The sequence below is a fragment of the Abramis brama genome, assembly GCF_963993115.1.
Source record: "Abramis brama genome assembly, chromosome: 5".
NCBI lineage: Eukaryota > Metazoa > Chordata > Actinopteri > Cypriniformes > Leuciscidae > Abramis > Abramis brama.
Genome location: NC_139967.1, coordinates 10,677,874 through 10,697,999, shown reverse-complemented (window position 1 = coordinate 10,697,999; position 20,126 = coordinate 10,677,874). Strand labels below are relative to the sequence as shown.

General features: G+C 37.6%; 1 protein-coding gene across 1 annotated transcript; it reads right to left on the bottom strand.

The window, feature by feature from the left end:
- Nucleotides 1–756: 756 nt before the first annotated feature.
- Nucleotides 757–19,578, bottom strand: hira (histone cell cycle regulator a). The gene is made up of 25 exons (XM_084114987.1): nt 19,337–19,578; nt 18,718–18,780; nt 18,447–18,557; nt 18,061–18,151; nt 16,383–16,477; nt 16,190–16,285; nt 15,036–15,196; nt 14,765–14,932; nt 14,530–14,643; nt 13,121–13,191; nt 12,886–12,991; nt 10,031–10,246; nt 8,936–9,021; nt 8,667–8,843; nt 8,393–8,560; nt 8,107–8,311; nt 7,360–7,458; nt 6,997–7,145; nt 4,449–4,610; nt 4,210–4,268; nt 2,712–2,817; nt 2,422–2,544; nt 2,180–2,343; nt 1,947–2,035; nt 757–1,384 (listed from the first exon to the last, which is right to left on the bottom strand). Exons 1-25 carry the CDS (start codon nt 19,371–19,373, stop codon nt 1,268–1,270), a joined length of 3,033 nt encoding a protein of 1,010 aa, XP_083971113.1. The 5' UTR covers nt 19,374–19,578; the 3' UTR covers nt 757–1,267.
- Nucleotides 19,579–20,126: the final 548 nt, after the last annotated feature.

Here is a 20,126-nt window from a genome sequence, read left to right as displayed (position 1 = left end):
AAAGTCGTGAAAACACTGTTTTTCTTTTGCTATTTTAGCAAATGGGAACACAAAGAAATATATTTAATGTAGTCTCTCATTCATCGTTATAGAAGTTTACCCAACTTTGACGACTTCCGCTTCTGAGAAACCCGGAAATGTGAAAAGGGTCTATTGACTCGTTATTTAATTTTTGCTAATTTTGAACAAAAAAAGTTACATAGTGTACCTGTTTGCACAAATCTTTCTTGATCACCAAATCTTGTTAGTTTAATTCTGAAGCATCATGTGACACTCAAGGCTGCTGAAAACTCACAGGAATAAATTATTCAAATAAATTGTAATGTTTCACAATATTGCTGTTTTAACTATATTTTTGATTAAATAAATGTAGCTTTGGTAAATGTCTAAGAGTCTTATTTCAAAAACAAAATTATGCCATTCCCAAACTTTTGAACAATAGTGTACATATTTGATTTAAATCATGTCACACTTCTATTTGCAGGAATCAGATTATATTTCTATAGGCTTAAACCTGTTGCATATTCTAGAAAAAGTTTCCAACCAACAGTTCTTTTTTTTTTCTTTTAATTTTTTTTTAATTTTAGGGAGTTAATTTTGGAATCTGCAGAAACAAACATATCTCTGCTACCACCACCTGCCCAAAACAAGGTAGTACTAAATAAGAACCAATAAAAATGTATTGATTTACCACCAGCAAATAAATCACCAAAAGCAAAAATTACATACGAGAGAGAGAAAGAACAGAGCAACAGATTTTAGAACTGGTAAATTGTTTATTCCTTATTAATTGAAGGTTTACCATTTTCTTAATTTTATAGAAAACGGAGAAAAAAAAATTGCCTTTTACAAACATTTACAAATAAATGACAAGTGGCTGTACAAATAGTAACTGAAGGAGAAAGACCAAAAGAAAGGAGGGAGGGAGAGTTGATTCACCACCATCAACTTTTTAAGTTGAGAAGTAAAAACATCCAGTTTTAAGATGACTGCCATGCAAACTTTGTGCTTGATCAAAATTATCCCAAAATGCAAGCTATCCCATCCTTTCCTCTTTCTTACCACAGGCACAAAGTTTACAAACATAATTAATAAATGCATTTAACAAAGTAATTCTTAAAAAAGCATAATTATTTTGCCCATTTTTATTAGTGTCCATGTCTGCATTATAGACAGTGCTGTCAGTGAAAGCTAAGGCAGATTGTTAGCACATGTACAGGCTAGGAAGAGGGTTGGGGTGAAACATCAAAAGGTCAAAGGTGAAGTGCTATTTGATACGCAGCAATTCGAGCTGATCCTGGTACTCGGTGAAGAGTCTCTGGAAACGCAAATTCTGACCAATCACAGGCAGCACCTCTGTCAGCAGATCCCTCTTTCTCAGACCCTGAAATAGACACAGAAGATAGTGAAGCCTTGTGAATTCAGTAAACATGCTTGAATGTTCAAAAAAAGCATTATTTTACATTATTGCAGCAACTCTCTTCCCTCTCTGTCAGCATTGCTCTATTTAGTTCCAATCTCTATGAAGCCCCTCCTTCTGAAAAGCACAATGTGCTTTGACTGGACGGCTGGACCAGCGCGTTGTGATTGGTCAACCACTTTGAGCGTGTTTTGGTAATGTCATGGTCCTTACCATAACCACAAGTTTCAACACACTACTAACACAACTCAATCAGACCTCGCTCATTTTTTGCATATGCCCTGGGCAGAAATTATTTAAATGAGGAATACTGTGATGTGTACGTTCCCAAAGTAAACTCAAGACTACAATCTGTGTGTTTCAGGGAGATCAAAAACAGTGCTTGCATAGAGAACTCCCTTTGGACTTCCTTTTACTTGCTCAAACAGCAACATTGCACACTGAAGAAAGTTGAAAAAGGAAAAAAAAAGAAGGAAAAGAAGCATAATAGTTCCTCTTTATGTACAAGAAAGAAGAAAAAAAATACCAGAACTGTCGGCTCCCATGAGCTGTTGCTGGATTTGTGAACTGGTCCCAGTAAATCCTGACATAGTTCCCTTAACCTCTGCTCATAACCTGCAAAGATACACACCGAGTTATTTCTCAGTGACAAAGACAGAATGTGGGCAGCATTTTAATTTGACTGTATTTGATTAAAATTTCGACCCTCTTGACTGTATTATTATTTTTTTTTTACCAGCTTGCCACCTTCTCACTTACCCTCGTTTACGAGGAAACGTGCGTAGATGAGAAGCCAGTGTCTGTACTCGCTTGCTGAGAGGAGGATAAGGGCAGAGGAGAGCTGGTTCTCCAAGAAGGCCAGAGTTATTCCCTGCTGCAAGTTGTGAGGAGTCGAAGACAAGCGAGATGCCAACCGCCCCGCACTGAGAGAGACAAAACTGAGACGGTTACTCTACAAGAATCAGAAAGCAGCATTAGCAGAGCGCAGCAATCACCATTACCTCAGATTACGGCCCTGTGTGAGGGCCAGTGGCCCCATGGAGCCCAGAGCATCCTGAGAGGACAAGCAATTGCGGAAGTCTGCACACTGTACCAGAGAGTCCTGCTTATCTGCGATCAAATTCCTGTTAGATATGAAGAGAAAAGACACTAAATATCAGAGACAGAACAATCATAGTGGCCCCAAAAAGTTTTTAGTCAGTAGTCCACAACACAATTCACTCATGAACACAGCATTCTGGTTGTTCCATGTTAGTGGAACTTGACTTAATACATGGTTTGTGTCACTCACCAGGTCTCCAGCGATGTGTTGAAGCAGTATGTTTTTCCATTTGACAACGCCACCACAGCTACTCCTTGCTGGGTCAAAAGAGACTGACTTACTGTGGCATCTGTGCCTGGAGAGAGAGACAGAGTGATAAGGTATAATATTTCAGTTGATTTAAGATAAAGTCATTTTCACAGACAAACTTTTTCTCTTTTCTCATGTAATTCAGCACTTCTGTGTTACACTACCATTCAAAAGTTTGTGGTAGGTAAATGTTTTTGGAAAGAAAGTCTCTTATGCTCGCAAAGGCTGCATTTATTTGATTAAAAACACTAATATTGTGAAATATTACACAATTTAAAATAACATCTATTTTAATATAAATTGTCATTTATTCCTGCAAAGCTGAAATTTCAGCATAATTACTCTTATTAAAGTCTTCAGTGTCACATGATCCTTCAGAAATCATTCGGTAACACTTTACAATAAGGTTCATTAGTTAACTACCTTAGTTAACATGAACTAAGAATGAACAATACTTCTTCAGCATTTATTAATCTTAGTTAATATTAATTTCAACATTTCCTAATAAGTTATTAAAATCCAAGGTTGTATTTGTTAACATTAGTTAATGCACTGTGAACTAACATGAACAAACGATGAACAGCTGTATTTTTATTAACTTACATTAACAAAGATTAAGAAATACTTTAACGAATGTATTGCTCATTGTTAGTTCATGTTAGTTAATACATTAACTAATGAACCTTATTGTGAAGTGTTGCCAATCATTCTAATATGCTGAAATGGTGCTCAAGAAACATCTCGTAAACAGTTGCTTAATATTTTAGTGGAAAGTGTGATTAAAAACTAGAAAGTTGAAAAGAACAGTGTTTATTTGAAATCTTTATAAATGCATTGCAACATTTTTATAAATAAAAAACAATTATTCACTGTAATTTTTGATCAATTTAATGTGTAACTGAATAAAAGTATTAAATTATTTACAAAAAAAAAAACTTTTTTTAACAGGAGTATATTTTGATAGTTTTAAATGCAATTTTACATAACTTATCTAAAATATGGTAAAATGCTGCTGTAGAACATGATTATGAACACCTACATTTGCTCAGAGATAATGTCCAAATGAAGAGCGTTTAGAAATGTTCACAACAGTCCTGTTCACTTGCATGAAAGTTCCCACCTGTGATCGCTCTTTCTTTTCAGTAGACTGTGGAAAGCGTTAGCCTTGACTCTCATACACAGTCTTTTTTTTCACATTTAACAAATGATAGATACAAATGTTTTCCAGCCTATGTAATAATAAGATCTTATCTATTTTTTAAATATTTTTTAACAGTAAAAATCATACTTTTTGCAAAATTCTCCTGTTCATTCCCATGGTAAAGAGTTTACTACAGTAAATAAGAGGGTGGAGCTTAGCAATTAATAAGCTCCACATAAAGAAATAAAAAGGAGGAGGAGCATATTAACTTATTCAAGAAACAAAACAAAATCACACCTGATAAGATTGGATTCAGAGATTCATTTTTGACCAAAGCTGTCTGTTTCTGAACATCCCTGCAGAAAAAAAAAGACAATACCAGCCATTTAACATCATGTCTAGATCTTTCAGATTTTACTTAATCACTGACCTTTAAAAAAAGAAGTCACAAATCAATCTGGCTGTCGTTATAAATAGAGCCAAGTTTTAACAAACAAATGACTTTCTATTGAGAATTGGAGAGGATGGGTCAGTACCAGACAGACAGCGTGGCTGATGCCGTCAGCGCCATGACGAAGTGGCCTGAGCAATGAAGTGCTGACATGGGGGCGGGCAGCATGATGGATGGAATAAGTCTCCGTCCACATGCAGTGAAGACAGAAAGTGTGCGGTCCTCGCATGCTACGGCAACAACATCACTATGAAAAGAGAAAGAGAAGGTAGTTTTAGTTGAAATGTCAAAATCAGAGGTAAACCATTGTGTTTTAAAGGGCCCCTATTATGCTATTTTAAAGGCTTCTGATTTTGTTTTGGAGTCTCCTACAACAGTTTTACATGCAAAGGTCAAAAAACACTTTAATTTTCTCATACATTGCACATAATTTTTCAATGATTCTCAAACGACTCATTTCTCAGTGATATGCTATTCAGTTTGAGGTACATTATGAGATTTTGCAACTGTAATTCCTCACCATCAGCCTTAACAAGTGTATGTCCATCAATAAAATGATGTGTATATTTCCTAATTTATGGTGCTGCACATGCGAGAAAATATGCGTTTGAAGACTGGACAGGTTGTTCGCGGGCGGACAACGTACAACATAGGCGGGCATTATGCAAATATCTTTCTAGTAACGTCGAACTGTCACGCAGTGAGTCGATTCTTTCTTTTGGAAGACAATAACTTTATTTATCATGCACTTTCGACTTTACAACTTTGCAGATCGTTTACATTCACAAACAGCTATATTACATACTGCATGTAGGAGCATTAATTATTTGATATTTATTATTGGTTATTCACTGTCACATGAGCACAGGTGATCACTTCCGTTTTCTTTATTTCCTTTGGCGGATTGTTTGATGCTGTGTTTGGAAGGGGCGAGTTGCGGGAGCCAACTTTCTGTTGACTGTATTGCTTTGGTTGAAATATGTCAAGCTGAAATAAAAGTCAAATCAGATAAGCCAATCTATTGTTTTGGTAATGATATGACGACCGAGTGCGAGCGAGTCACGAGCCATCCCGCTACATAGCCTCTATTGTGGCTATTGGATGCCTGAACACTGCATGAAAGGGAATATTCGAGAAAAAAACATAATAGGGGCTAGAGCTTTAATTCTCTGCCCGAGCCCGAGCCCGCGGGCCGGGTCGGGTCGGGCCCTTGATAAAGCACGTCACGTGTCATGCGCAGCGTCTCGCACTCTCGCACGCGTGACGCATCACACCTGCTGTGCGTGCTGTAGGCTATTCTGTTGCTATTCTAAGTGCGACATGGATCTTGAAGAAGCAAAGAAAAAAATTAAAACAGGAGAATTAACTTTGAGCAAGTTTGGAGGAAAATCGGAGGTATGGACACATTTTAAACTAGTCGTGGGGAGTGACAACATAATGTGTTGGCTTTGTCTCGTGCATTAAATGCGCATGCTGCTCGCCTATGACAGCAAAAAAACGGGGACTTCGACGATGAACAGACAAGCAGTCTTGCCATGACAGAAATTATTATAGTAGTCAGCCTCAGGCCTCATTATCCGCTTTTGTTACTTTTCCGATCCATTTCTGAATAAACAAACAACGCAGTTTGCATGCTTCTTCCTTGTCGCATTAGGTCTATTCATTAAGATAATAATTAATGAATGCACGCACAATTATGAACTTGATAAATGTTACAGATATGTTTTGCACAAACAAATGCCTTTCAACTTACATGTGCAAAATTCAGAATTAAATGAATGTGCTGCAATTTGTACAAAAATAGTCTGTAGTAGCCTACGTGTTTTAGCCATTAAATAAGCACAGTTTCAAGTTTAAGTTTTGTTTTGAAGAAAGCTTTTCTTTAAAGTGAATTTCGTTTAGTATAAATTGTATCTTAATTTTAATACATTTTTCATCAACCAATTGCCTAGATTTAATACATAAAAAGCAATATAGCAGACATTATAATCATGACATGAAGTCGCCGGCGCGCCGCGGTCACTTACACCATTTGAAACTCGTAACACACGCTGTCACCGAATTTACAAATGCACATCTTGCTTGTTGCTCACACACATGTTTAAATAACAATATGTTGAAGTAACATTATTAATAATAATTAATCTTTAAGAATATTTGATTGAATGCTGAATGTTGTGCTTGTTTAATTTAATAAAATTAAAACTTTAATTGTGATAATTAAAATAATTGAATATTGGTTCCGTTTTTGTGTTTTCTGAGAAACCTGAAAAAATGACTTAGGCAATTATTTTAGGAAGGTGACGATATTGAATATTGAGTGGCCAATTTTTGCTCATTTATTAATAGTATGTATATAATATAGCCTATATAGCTGCGCAGCTCCCCCTGTAGCCTTAATAATCTAGCACAGCAGCACCTGCTTAAAAAAATTCTGGCGCCGCCCCTGGTTATAACGGCCCACGTATTAAAAATGGTCGGGTTTAAATCGGGCTCGGGCTCATAATTACAGTGAACGTGTCGGGTCGGGCCGGGCTCGGACACAATGTGCTCGGGCTCGGGTTGGGTCGGGCTTGATTTGTCAGGCCCGATTTAAGCTCTAATAGGGGCACTTTAATACGTTACATACTCACCTGCTCCCTGTGGCTATGATGATGCGACTGGGCAGCAGCGTGTCCCACTCTCTGCCCTCTCTGCTCCATTTGAGCTGACTGAGACGAGCTCCAGACACAACAGAGACATCGTTCTCCACCTCCAGATATGTGATGGAGTCTGTGCCCACCTAAACATGCAGGTAAATTTTGCTTTATTAGCTGATTTGAATCCTCTAATAGCTATTTTTCATCCAGCAATGGCATGGAGTCTTGCATTTCATTACATCAGCACTATTACAGAAATAGTACTTGAGCTTCCTGTTTACACAATATAATCTATTGAGAGCATTAATTGTGAACACAGGACTGATATCTTAGTTGTAAAGAGTGCCTGTGCCATACCTGAGTGCTGAATGATTTCCGTATGGATGGGGTAGGAAGTTTTAACACCACCACAGGTGTTACTAATCGAGATGGCTCCTTTTCCACTGAGACCGGAGTCTACAAGAGAAGAGACCAATTAGAAATCAGTAAACAAAATTCATCTTTGATGCCCATGCCCACTCACATAAGAGACCCTCAGGTCTCTTCTCTATACAAAAAAGATAATAGTAGAGATTATAACGGTCATTGTCTACTAGTGTAGATTTTTTCTTATAATTTTATATATAATAGGAAAAGATTATACAAATGAACATATATTTGTACATTACTGTTCAAAAGTTTGGGGTCAGTAATATTTTTTAATTCATAATTATTCAGCAAGGATTAAGGATTAAATTTTATTTTAAAACATAACTTTTTACTGTTTTTATGATGAATGAATGTAGCCTTGGTGAGCATGACACCTTTAAAAAATAGATTTTTTTTATTATTTTTTTTTATCGTACCGACCCCAAACTGTTGAAAAGTAGTGTATAATATGTATAAAAATGCTGTATGTAAATATATTTTTATATAAATCATATTATAAACTGCATGTTAAAAATGATCCTTATATACTATAAAAATATTTTAGCAGAAATGCTTTATGCTAACAGCATGCTGCGCTTTAGCAGTTACACAGCTTTCACAGTCAAACCCTCTGATAAAACAGTAGATTTCGAAACTGTAGTTTTACAAACATCTCTCGAGAAAAGGAAATGTCACCTGTGGGATGGGCTGTGATATGGGCATCATCATTTTGGCATCTTTCCTTGGCCTTCCCTTCTTCCTCTTCTCTACCACCTCTCCTGCCTCCATCTCTACCTTCCTCTTGACCATAGAGAGTGATTTCACCATGTTTTTGTCCTCACTGTCGCTGCTGGTTTCATCCTTTACTTTCAGCTCCTTCGCAGAGCTGTTGTCTTTAACCCTAAGATAGAACCAAAAAACAACTTCAGTTTTTTAAGTTCAGTTTGGAAACACACACCAGTTATCAAGGAGACATTATTACCTGTCAAGTGGGGTGATGCCTATAGTGATGGGTATGCTAGTGACCCCTGGTGTGGCCTTTGACCTTTCAGTAAATCGTGAATCCAGTGCTTTCATGGGCTCGATTTTGGAGGCAGACGTCAACAGCAGATTAGATTTCATAGCGATTGAGTTTACAGGTGCAGGTGCACTGAAAGAGAGACCAGAGACAATAAAAGAAATTAGATTTTTACAAAGTATGGGGCGAGAGAGGGGGGGAATAGGACATGCCCGGTACATTACATACACACACTTACCTGTCCTTGTTTTCTTCCGCAGTTTTGTTGGGAGAGGTGGTGGTGGGGTCATGGGAGGGTCGCAGGCCGAGTGAGTTGGCTGTGCTGGAATCTGAAGAGATCTGAGGGGTGAGCTGGGTAGATGCGGACGACCCCGGCAAGATCGGCACGCTGTTAAACAAAGCTGGTGAGAAGTCCCTGGGTAAAAGAAAGAGAGATTCAGCCACTGACTGCGTGCAGTGGTATAAGTGAGTGATAATTTTAGACGTGTTGGAGTGCGCGTTCGTTACCCCGTGTCGAGCTGTGCGATGCAGAGAGGTGTGATTCTTCTTCTCCCGTCTGCGGTTCTGGTCTCCACCTGCTTCTTCAAGAGGTTCTGCCCAATCCAAACAAACGTGCCATTTGTTAAAGCAGACAAAGTGAAATATACAATGCTGTCACTGTAAACATTTACTTGATGACTTGAAAGCTGGCATTTTAATTCATGTATAATAATTGTATAAAATACATATAAACACAAAAAGTCCTGCAAACACATTCTTTGGAGACAAAAGTGTAAATATTCAAGCTCTCTAAACCACTCATTATGTGCATTAGGGCTGGCAGTATGATTCTCCTAATTAATTTACACCTAGAGTAGTCCCAAAAAGTACTTGTACACTTTTAGACTCTTAAGCCACATATAAATTATATGAATTTCATATATAATTAGATACCCAAGGCCATGTGTCCACCAAAGTGTTTTAGCCGGGCGCTCTTCTGAAAATGGCTTGACAGCACTTAGTGCTGTGTTTTTCAGTTAAAAAGCTTTGGCTGCTATTATATGGAATATCCGTGGAAGTATTATTAATATCTGATTTCGCAGATAGTTTGTTTCTTGCTCTGGCCCTTGTTAGGGATGAAGAAATGGCTGAACCACGTAGAAAAGAGAGAACGGTCGGTGTGGTATTTGTCCCGCCCCTCCTCCACTGTGATTGGACGGCTGGATAAAAAATAATAGTGATGAGTGCTGTGTTTTACCCAAAGTTGCAAATTTTTTACTCTCGATGCCCAGAAAAAAACAGCAATCTTGTGAAATAGATGCTCAGAACCTCGTCACGCCGCTGGCATTTTTAACTACGTGGTGCGACCATTGAAAACAATTGAAAAATTATGCTGGCCTTGGTGGACACAGCATAAATATCAATCCAATTGGCATCTGCAAAGAAATTATGCTAGATAGTTTGGATTTTAAAGATACGACAGAGAGCAGAAAACTACACTTAGTAAACTTGCAAGTCAGCCATTGCTGGAGTTGGAAAAATAAGTAACCAAATTATTTACCCAATCATTTTTTAGTATATGGACTATTTTAATTATTTGCTGTGTGTATTGTTTCTTCTGACCTTCCTGATGTCCTCCAGAGACTCTCCATTGAGCACATTGGTGAGTTTGGGCGTCTGGTTCTCAGGACCACTTCCCTGGGCTCCATTAGGGTTCGGGTTCCTCTGCCGTTCCTGCTGATACTTGAGCATTTCTGGGTTCTCAATGATTGTGCTGGCAAGCTGCGACTCCATCGTGATGGCCAGACTCTTTCCATAGATGTTCTGATGAATAGCATTCTACAAAAAAATATACAGAATATACATGAAAAAAATATATATAAAAATAAAAAATATATAAAAATATACAGAAATCTTACTTTGGAGACTCAAGTCTTTTCCGACAACTTGCTAGTTTTTGTGCATGCATGTGTGCAGTGTTGAAGAGTAACTAATTAAAAGTATCGAAGCTATTAAGCCATTTACGTTCTTCGGTAGCATGACAGTAGCTCAGCTGATTTCAAAACAGTGTGGCTTTTCCTATAACAAGCTATTTTTTCCCAACTAGGAGCAGTGTAATGCAGCCATGACACTTCAGGAGTTTCGAAGTTGTCATCTGATTGGTTGAATTCTACAGGATTTCCAGGAGACGCCGTGTGTGCCACTTTCTTTAAAGGGGTGGTTGATTATGATTTCACTTTTTTAATTTAGTTAGTATGTAATGTTGCTGTTTGAGCATAAACAACATCTGCAAAGTTACAACGCTCAAAGTTCAAAGCAAAGGGAGATATTTGCTTTTAAAGAAATCGTTTTTTAAGGACTACAACAAACGGATGGTAGGGACTACACGACATCCCTCCCGGGTTAGTGACATCACTAACCCTAAAATTTACATAAACCCCTCCCCCGGGAATGCAATTTGAAGATTATCATGACAGAATATGCTAAACAATGACTAGAAGATACTACACACAAACTACATAAATTCATCAACTAACCATTCAGAAATGTCTTGTTGCATTCTACGTCACTTCTTGAGTCTCTCCATTATTGTTTGACTCCGGTTTGAACATAAACATTGACATTTTTAGAGCATGTCTGTGTGAGGTACAAGGACACAAACTGTTGAAGCTCCGCCCCGTGTACTGGGAGCAGCAGCTCATTTGCATTTAAAGGGACAGACAAAAACGGTGCGTACCCCGCACACACTCTGGGGACATCAGACTTATTTTACATCTTGTGAAAAGGGCATTATACCACCCCTTTAACGGTCTGCCTGGAAACAAAGCCGTCCTGATGCCAAACCCCCTCGTGGAAGAAGAAAGCCATCGTATTTACAACTGTGACAATGAGCACTTATCAGGATCAACTCAGGATTTTCAAATGAATGCGAAGTATGTATATGTAAAGTTTGCGGTATAGACTCCAAGAGTTTTACACACTGTTATTGTCGGGACATCGACGTTACATTTTCATGCCCCTAAACATGACGCGAAACAAAACAAACTGTGATTGGTTGCTTTAAATGGCAGTCAGACGGCCAATGAAAGCTGCTATGAAGTCCAGAACTTCAGCCGTCAGTCTGAACTTAAGGTATGGGTACTAGGGGTGGGGAAAAAAATCGATTCTTAGATGAATCGCGATTCGGGACGTGGACGATTCTGAATCGATTCACAAATGTCAAAAATCGATTTTCTAAAATAAAAAAAATAAAAAATCTAATAACGTAACATTGAAGGAACGCAAAAGGCGGAACTCTGAAGCGGACATGCAGTGCGCGGACAGTCTGTGGCGTGCACATAACAGAGACGCGCACATAACAGATGAGAGCTAATTTCTGTATTGTTTAGTTTTCACATCAATATGCTGTGTAAACCGATCTGATCTGTATGCAATATGTGCAATGCCAGTCACAAAAAGTTACATTTTGACTGTAAGTTACTCTCTGCAGAATGTTCATTCACTTTCTTTGCTATTTTTGATTGTGGTATACAGCAAACATTTCAAGTCATAACTCTTTATTATTTAGTTGTGTATAAGTCAAGAGCGACTTTGTATGTTACTAATTATTCAGAATATGCATAAGTCCACAAGCATTATACGTTATGATAGCTTCTGGTACATAATTCTATATTTTTGAACGAAAACTGTTTGTGAATTTGCTACAGCAAAATGTTTTTTTTTTGTCTGAAGGATTATATTGCTCATTGGAAATAACAAGAGGATGTTGGTTAGAAGTCTATTATTAAATGCTAGAGATTCAGAATATGCTGAAGTTTGTATTAATTTACTACAAGTATGCTGCTAGTACAGGCACACATTTATTTTCCTGTTGGTTCTCAGCAATGTTGGGACATATGCTGGCAAATGTAACCTTACAGTTGACTTGCCAAATCACTTCCATTTGTTTTATTAATACAATTAATATAGGAAGTATTGGAAGTAAGTTCGTTATGGGTCATCATAAATACTTTGCTTTAAAAGTACCAAGTAAAAATATTTTTTCAATGTTTTTGATAAAAGGCACTTCCCTGAGAATTGAACTTAATAAATGTGAAAAAGACACTTTAATGTCTCCGTTTGTCATTCTGTATTGCAAAGCAGATGAGAGTAGATCATGATCAGAAACCTGATTAGAAATCATTATGAATAAAATCGAATTGTTTTGAATCGAAAATCGATTTTGAATCGAATCGTGGCCTCAAGAATCGGAATCGAATCGAATCGTGAGATGGTAAAAGATTCCCACCCCTAATGGGTACACAAGACTAAATGTGTGCAACATAAATATCACTTTTTTTGGGCCAAATAAATACTTTTTTTCAATATAATCTTATAATTGAAATGTTATTGTTGCCTTAAAAACTGCAATGTTAGCTACTTTTGATAGTTAACTTGGTAGTTTATCCAACACTGGTGTGTTTGTGTGTTTTCTCCACCTTTTCCTCTTCATTCAAGGGATCTCCCAGTTCATCCTGTGAGAAGTCCAGGAAGGCCACTGTCCCATCCATGGAGCACACCAGAAGTCCCAGCCCATTCAGTGTCCTGAGAGATACAATTCATACACAACACTCATGCAAGATCAGCAATCATCAGGTGGATATAAGTTTTTATCCCACAACAATGTCTACGATGTTTTACAAAGGTTGGAAAATAGAAAAGTAGTTTTCTTACCACGTAATATCCATAATAGATTTATCAAAGAGGTCATGGATGACAACCAAGGGACGCTTGAGTGAGGTGAGCTGAAAAACAAGAGCAGGACAACTGATTCAAGGTGCGTTATCTTAACATTCAGAAATCCTACCCGTACACTGCGGGAAGATGTGACATTTTTCTGTCCTCATTAGCCCTATTCAGACGGGACTAGTTTAACATGGAGAGGTGGGGTAAAGCAATTATTACCAGAGCTTCTCAGTGATTTTAGTCCCGTCCGAATGTGCCATCTCAGTAATCATTACGGACAATGTCAGTAAAGATTTCGGCAACTTTTACCTTCAGTAAAAAGGTCCGGAAAAATTACCTCAGGTAATACTAATCCCGTGCGAATAGACCCACTGTAAATATGTACTTAAATATTTTGTCATTTCGTGTTTAAATGTAGTTTCCTGTGGTTTTTCAAGTATGGAGACGCTTGAAAAAGCATTCAGTTGTGTTCTAGACGCTGGGACAAGTCTGGGAAAACTCAAGTGTTTTCCACATACCGTTCAGATCAGAAAGAAGATCGAAAGCACTTGTTAGAGGCACGCAACATCTTTTAGCGTTAGGTAAGTGCCTATTACCAACACAATCCAATCTGAAGTTAATTAATACATCGTTCGACCGGACATAACTGTTTTTTATATATAAATATAGGTTATATGCGTTTGCGCACGTGATATCAGGATGCAACGTAATACGCACATGACGACATGAGGGTGACAGCGATACGCAAATCGAGTTACCTCTCCCACTTCTGCTAGTTTTACTGAGATATCTTATCCCGTGCGAATTGGCCATTAATATTACAGATGTCCTGTGGTAAAATTACATTACTCCATCTACCCTTGTAAAGTTAATCCCGTCCGAATAGGGCTTTTGAAACCCAAATACTGTGTGAAACAAGAAAAACTAAATAAATCAGAACATATTATGTGGAGCTTTGGACCAGTGAGGTTTCACTGCGGGAGCCACTCCACAGTCCAGCAGGACTGACAAAATGCATTGTCATGGTTGCAGCTGGTTAGGACAAAAACTCATTAACATGGACGAAATGTGATTTATTGCTTTCTCGTGTCAGTTGTCTGTTTTATATTGATTAAGCAATATTTTTGAGCACAGCATAACTACAATTGTTTAAGGTCAGTAAGATTTTTTTTTTGTTCAATTGATCAAAAGTGAATGCAGCTTTGGTGAGCGTAAGAAAAACAGTCCTTTTGAAAGGTAGTGTATTCTACATGGAAATGTTGATGACTCTTCCAGGTCTTTATAATATTTTATTAGTTTCCATTCATTTTTCACAAATTAAACATTCTCTAATATTATTCATGAACGTGTGGCTGATGAAGGGTAAAAATAAGGGATGATAGTGAGAAGTCTCATACCCATACAGAGAGTGAGCGGTCCTTACTACCCACAGCACAGCAGCAGTACGGGCAGCTGGGTTTGGGTGTGCTGCCATTCTTCTGTTTTTTCTTAAAGATCTTAGGATTGAACTTCTGCAGAGAGATGGAGAGGAATTCATAAACCATTCAATAACATTTACTGCAGTAAAAACCACAATGAAGATTTCAATACATGATTTTCTGTGAAATATGAATGATTTGAGCCGACACTAACCACCACAGTAACAGCTTTTCGATGACCCACAAAATCCATGTTGGTTTTCCAGCCGTCACGTTCGATGATCTGAGCTGTGGGTCCAGAATTATTCATGGCGTGAGCTGAAACCAGGTACTGACCATCTGGAGACCAGCTCAACCTCAGGACGTGTGTGGTGCCACCACACTGAATCAAAGCAAGAGAGAAGGAAAAAAGAGAGAGTGCAGGGTCAAGTGCATGTAAACAACTTAAAGAAGAAAAAAATAAGCAAAGCGAAGTTTAGTCTTACTTCACTAAACGGTTTGGTGATGTTTGTCTCCAGCTGCCAGTCCATGGTCCTCCAGACCTTCAGGCTATGGTCATCTGCCTGAGAGGCGATGTACTTTCCAACGGGGTCCCACGTCAGGCCTTTCACCAGCCCAGTGTGTCCCTTTAAAGTCATCACAATCTCTGTGGCATACACATACAAAAGCAAATTAAAAAATGCAGGCTTTGATACTTTGATTCAGAACTGAATTTATTGATACAGAAGCCAACATTTTCTAGATGTTATCAGAGTGGCCATAACAGTATTTAGGCACTTAAGCCACACTTAAAATGTTAGTTCACCCAAACATTCTTTCATCAATTACTCATTTTGTTCCATATCTATTAGACTTTCTTTCATCTTCATAACACAAATGAAGACATTTTTAATGTATCTTAAAGATTTCTGTCCCTCCATTGAAAGTCTATTCCCCCCAAACACTTTAGAACGCTCATGAAGAGATTAGAAAATGAATCCATATGTATTGAGTGGTTTAATCCAAGTCCTATGAAGAGACACGATCACTTATATGATGAACTGATTTAATTTAGGCTTTTATTCACATGTAAACAAACATTGAGCATACATAGAGCACTCAAATTTGGTAAACAGAAGCATGTTTGCTTGACATGCGAGAACCAATGAAGTTCATTCTTGCATGTCACGCCAGCACATTTGAGTTTCCGCAAGAAACAATGTTGTTTCTGCACGTCAAGCAAGTTGAGCTTCTTTTTACTATATTTAAGTGCTCCATGTATCTAAATGAAATCTGTTCATCATATAAAGCGGGCAATCATGTCTCTTTAGAAGGCTTATATTAAACTGCTTGATTCATATGAATTTATTTTACAAACTCTTTATGAACGTTTTGAAGCGTCAGTGATTTGGATATATAGACTATCTGTGGAGAGACAGAAATCTCTCAGATTTAATTGAAAATATCTTCATTTGTGTTTCGAAGATGAATAAAAGTCTTTTGGGTTTGAAACGACATGAGAGTGTGTAATTGATGACAGAATTTTTATTTTTGGGTAATCTAACCCTTTAGTGTCAGTGCATTAGAAACATATCAAACCAAGCGGCATCTGCAAACAAATGACACTAGGCTTTTTCTTAGATCTAAATTCACTTTTCACCTGGAAATTTTCGAGCGTTCCATATAACGATGGTATTATCCACACTGCAGGACGCGAGCCAGACATCATGAGGTGACCAGGCAACATCCATTACATCTGAATCAGATTTAGAGAAAACACCACATGTGCTTCACACAATGCCAAAACTGAGGACAATATCCAGCAATCACATGGGCAGCGTTTTTCTCCTCACCTCCCGTGTGGCTCCTCAGAATCATGACGCACCTCCACTGTTCCACATTAGCCAGTTTACTGCTGGATCCAAACACCGTGCTCGGACCTATGAAACTGTTCAACAAAAGAAATAACAAAATGCCTCAAAGGTCTGTGCGTGGATGCATTTGTGGCATCTGTTTGTGTTTTATAAACAATCTGCGTTCAAAAGTAGGGAAATAAACAGTGCATTTGCGCTAGCAGGGCATCTTGATCATTCTGTCTATTGGAATACATATAAAAATTAGATTTTTAGCATCACATCCTTTTTTTTTTTTTTTTTTTAAATGTTCAAATTCAAATACATTTTAAATATTATTATATTTCAAAAAGTTAATGTAATTTTTTTTTTAAATGTTGGAACTAATCATTAAACTAAATGTTTTACTAATTCTTTTTCTTTAAAGGTGCAGTGAGCAACTTCTAAGAAACACTACTGAATGTGGACTGGACTGAGCACCACAACACACTTGTAGCCAATCAGCAGTAGGGACGTGTCCACTCATGATGGGAGCGGAGAGAGAGTGAGCAAGACTGAAGAAAGAAAGACTGTAGAGAGAGAGAGATGGCTGAGAGACATTACAAAAGACAAAAGGTCAGAGGAATATTACTGGAAAAAGAAGGGTTATGATCAGGTAAGAGCTTTAGGACCCGCGTTAATATTAGAAAAGCGTTCCAGCGCTCGAAAGACCTTAGCGGGAAGGCCTGAAAACAGACTCTGAGATTGTGTTGTTTCTGCTCCATACGTGAGTAACATTAGCTAAGTTTCCATCCACTTGTCAATCGAATTATCTGAAGTTCGGTAAAAAAAACTCATGCGAATAAAGCTGATGAAAGTGTGTTTCCATCCAACGGCTTTAAAGCGAATAAAAACCTGTGCGTAATGACGTCACATGCTGTTTTGCGATCAAATTGGTATATCGAATTGATTTGAGACATTTTAAGGTGTTTCCATTCATTTTCGCACTGAATCGCACAACATTCAAGCAAACATTTGCGAACAAAGTTTTGCTAGACAAAATGGATTTATACAAATAATGTTTCCATCAGCGTTTATTGCATAAGCCGTATATCGATCAAGATAAAATCCGATGAGACCGAACGCATTTCATTTGAGTCGATATTCATGAAATTCAATCGAATTTTACTGTTTCCATAAGGCATTTTTCATTCGATATCACTTAATTCGGATAAAAACGTGTGGATGGAAACATAGCTATTGATTTTGCAATGTTTCACAGAACCAAGATATACTGTTGTTGTAATGTTAGCTATAGTCACAGGACTGTTTTGAGTGTCACTGTTTGTATTGAGCTGATGTGCTGCTGGGGACTAACAACCAACTCATTGCATGTATGTACTCTTGTGCGCTGTAAGGTAATTTTTTTTGTTCTTCCTTGTTGTTCATTCGTCGTCTTCGGCTTTACTTTTCACGAAGCATTATTTTGCTCCACTACAGCTATGACAGAGGCATCCACTCTTACATCACGTGCTTGTGCATTTTGGGGTGGAGCAATGAAGGGAGGGATGTGTTTGTTTGAGTTGATTTCAAATATCAAGTGTTTTTTTAGAAATCGTTTACTGCACCTTTAATTTTTATATAATTGTGATCAATGTGAACTTTTTTTAAAGTTGGGAAAAAAGTCAGTTTAACTCACGCCGCTCTCTTCCACACCATGACCAGTTTGTCGTCTCCTCCTGACGCCAAGTATAAGCCATTATTAGACCAGCGCACGCAATTCACACATGCTGAAATGCACAAAGTTACATAAAACATTTGATTAGATACAGAATATTCATCAGTGTCACACATTCTGTCTCACATTCTGTCAGTGCAGTTCATATCCACAGGAGTTTACAATACATTTAAGGGATAATATATATTCTAGACAGTCTCTGAATTTTTCTTTTGAATGTTGGGAGCAAAATATGTGGTCTAAATGCAGCAAAATGAAGTATCAAGAGAACAACAATCCACAAATGTTCTTTATTAACCAGTACTTCATATATTTTAATCTTTAAAATAGAGATAAACAGGTAATACCTAAGTGATTGTCCATCTGACAAAGCAATTTGGGAATATTTTCGTTCTTCTCGTCCTCTTCTCGAAGAACCGGGGCCATATTCCAGATGACCACTTTCCCAGAGTCCTCACCTTTTAGTGAACAAAGAAAATATTAGTTCCTGATGACAAACTACTAAATTAGGACTGAAATTAAACTAACTTTTACAAAAAAAAAGATTAATCTGAAAGCTATACTATAGTTAGCCAACCGATAACAGGAAAATATATGTAAGTGGGTTTGATTTTTCACCTTGGCCACCTGTAGCAAACTTGGTTCCATCTGGATGGATATCAACTGAGAATATTGGTTTACCTGAAAACGAAAACACTCTTAGAACACAAATGCAGTTTGAAAATACTTGTCTAACATGGCCAGAGTCCAAAAATATTCAACGATGGAACAACAAACGCACTGTATACAATACATGCAGTTCAAAGAAGGTTCAAATACAAATATGGCCACATATTAACATAACAGCTACAAACAATGTCACATGGTTGATTTAATCTGTTAATTATGACCAGATCGTCTCGTCTTAAATTACATAAATGATTCTTAATAACAGCCATCAGCTCCAGCTTGATCGACCCATGTCATATGTCTACCTGCCTGTCTTTTGCAACTTCAAAATGGGTGGTGTGCACTGTGCACATCATATATTCATGGGTGGCTTCTTAAAAACCAGCCAAGCTATACAAAACAAAAAAACAGCCGATTACTATGATTCTTATTGCGCTAATATGAGCTGAAAAGAATCCGAGCGCAATCACAGCACTGGAGAAGAGACCCGATCCGTCTCTACATAACAAAAGCTCAAGTTGAAGCCCCGGATTCTTGCACAAACACACAGTCGGGCTGCTGCTCTCACCATTGTGATTGACCCAACTCGGCTTCAGGAGCTTCATCTTCACGCTGATCAAGTATAAAACCGCCGTTTGCAACCCGCGATCTCCTTCTGTGCTTCCGAGGAGAATTGTTTCCAGCGTCCACCCTCCCGGCCGGCCGTTTAAGAGCTGCGGCTCATCCGTTACTTTGTTGCTCAGTTAAACTCCATGTCTGTCTCTCTCTCTCTCTCATCACTCTGAGCGTGAAGCTGCAGCAACTGAAGTCACGCCGGAAGTTCGCCGTCTTCATCGAAGTTCCCTTGGAAACAAAGAATCAACGTGTTTGTTCCTTATTTACATTCATTCATTCATTAAGCAGAAGCCGTCATTAAAAAAAGATTTACAAAGGAGGAAAAACATAAACACAAGCATCTAAATTAACTAGTAATAATAGCAGTAACACATTATATAAATACATCAGTAACAGAGAGAGAAAATAGAATTTGTGTTCAAAGGGATTTCACTTCACAAAATTGTATATATTTAAATTTGTATTGACTTTTTTTTATTAGACCCCAATTATCTATCTATCTATCTATCTATCTATCTATCTATCTATCTATCTATCTATCTATCTATCTATCCCCATTGTTACATTTTGACGTTTCTGCAGTTCATAATTTAGCACAGTTGATTAAAACTACTTTATGTTTCTTGACAAAAATGTAGTTTATATATATATATATATATATATATATATATATATATATATATATATATATATATATATATCCTTGTTTATAGATAGATAGATAGATAGATAGATAGATAGAT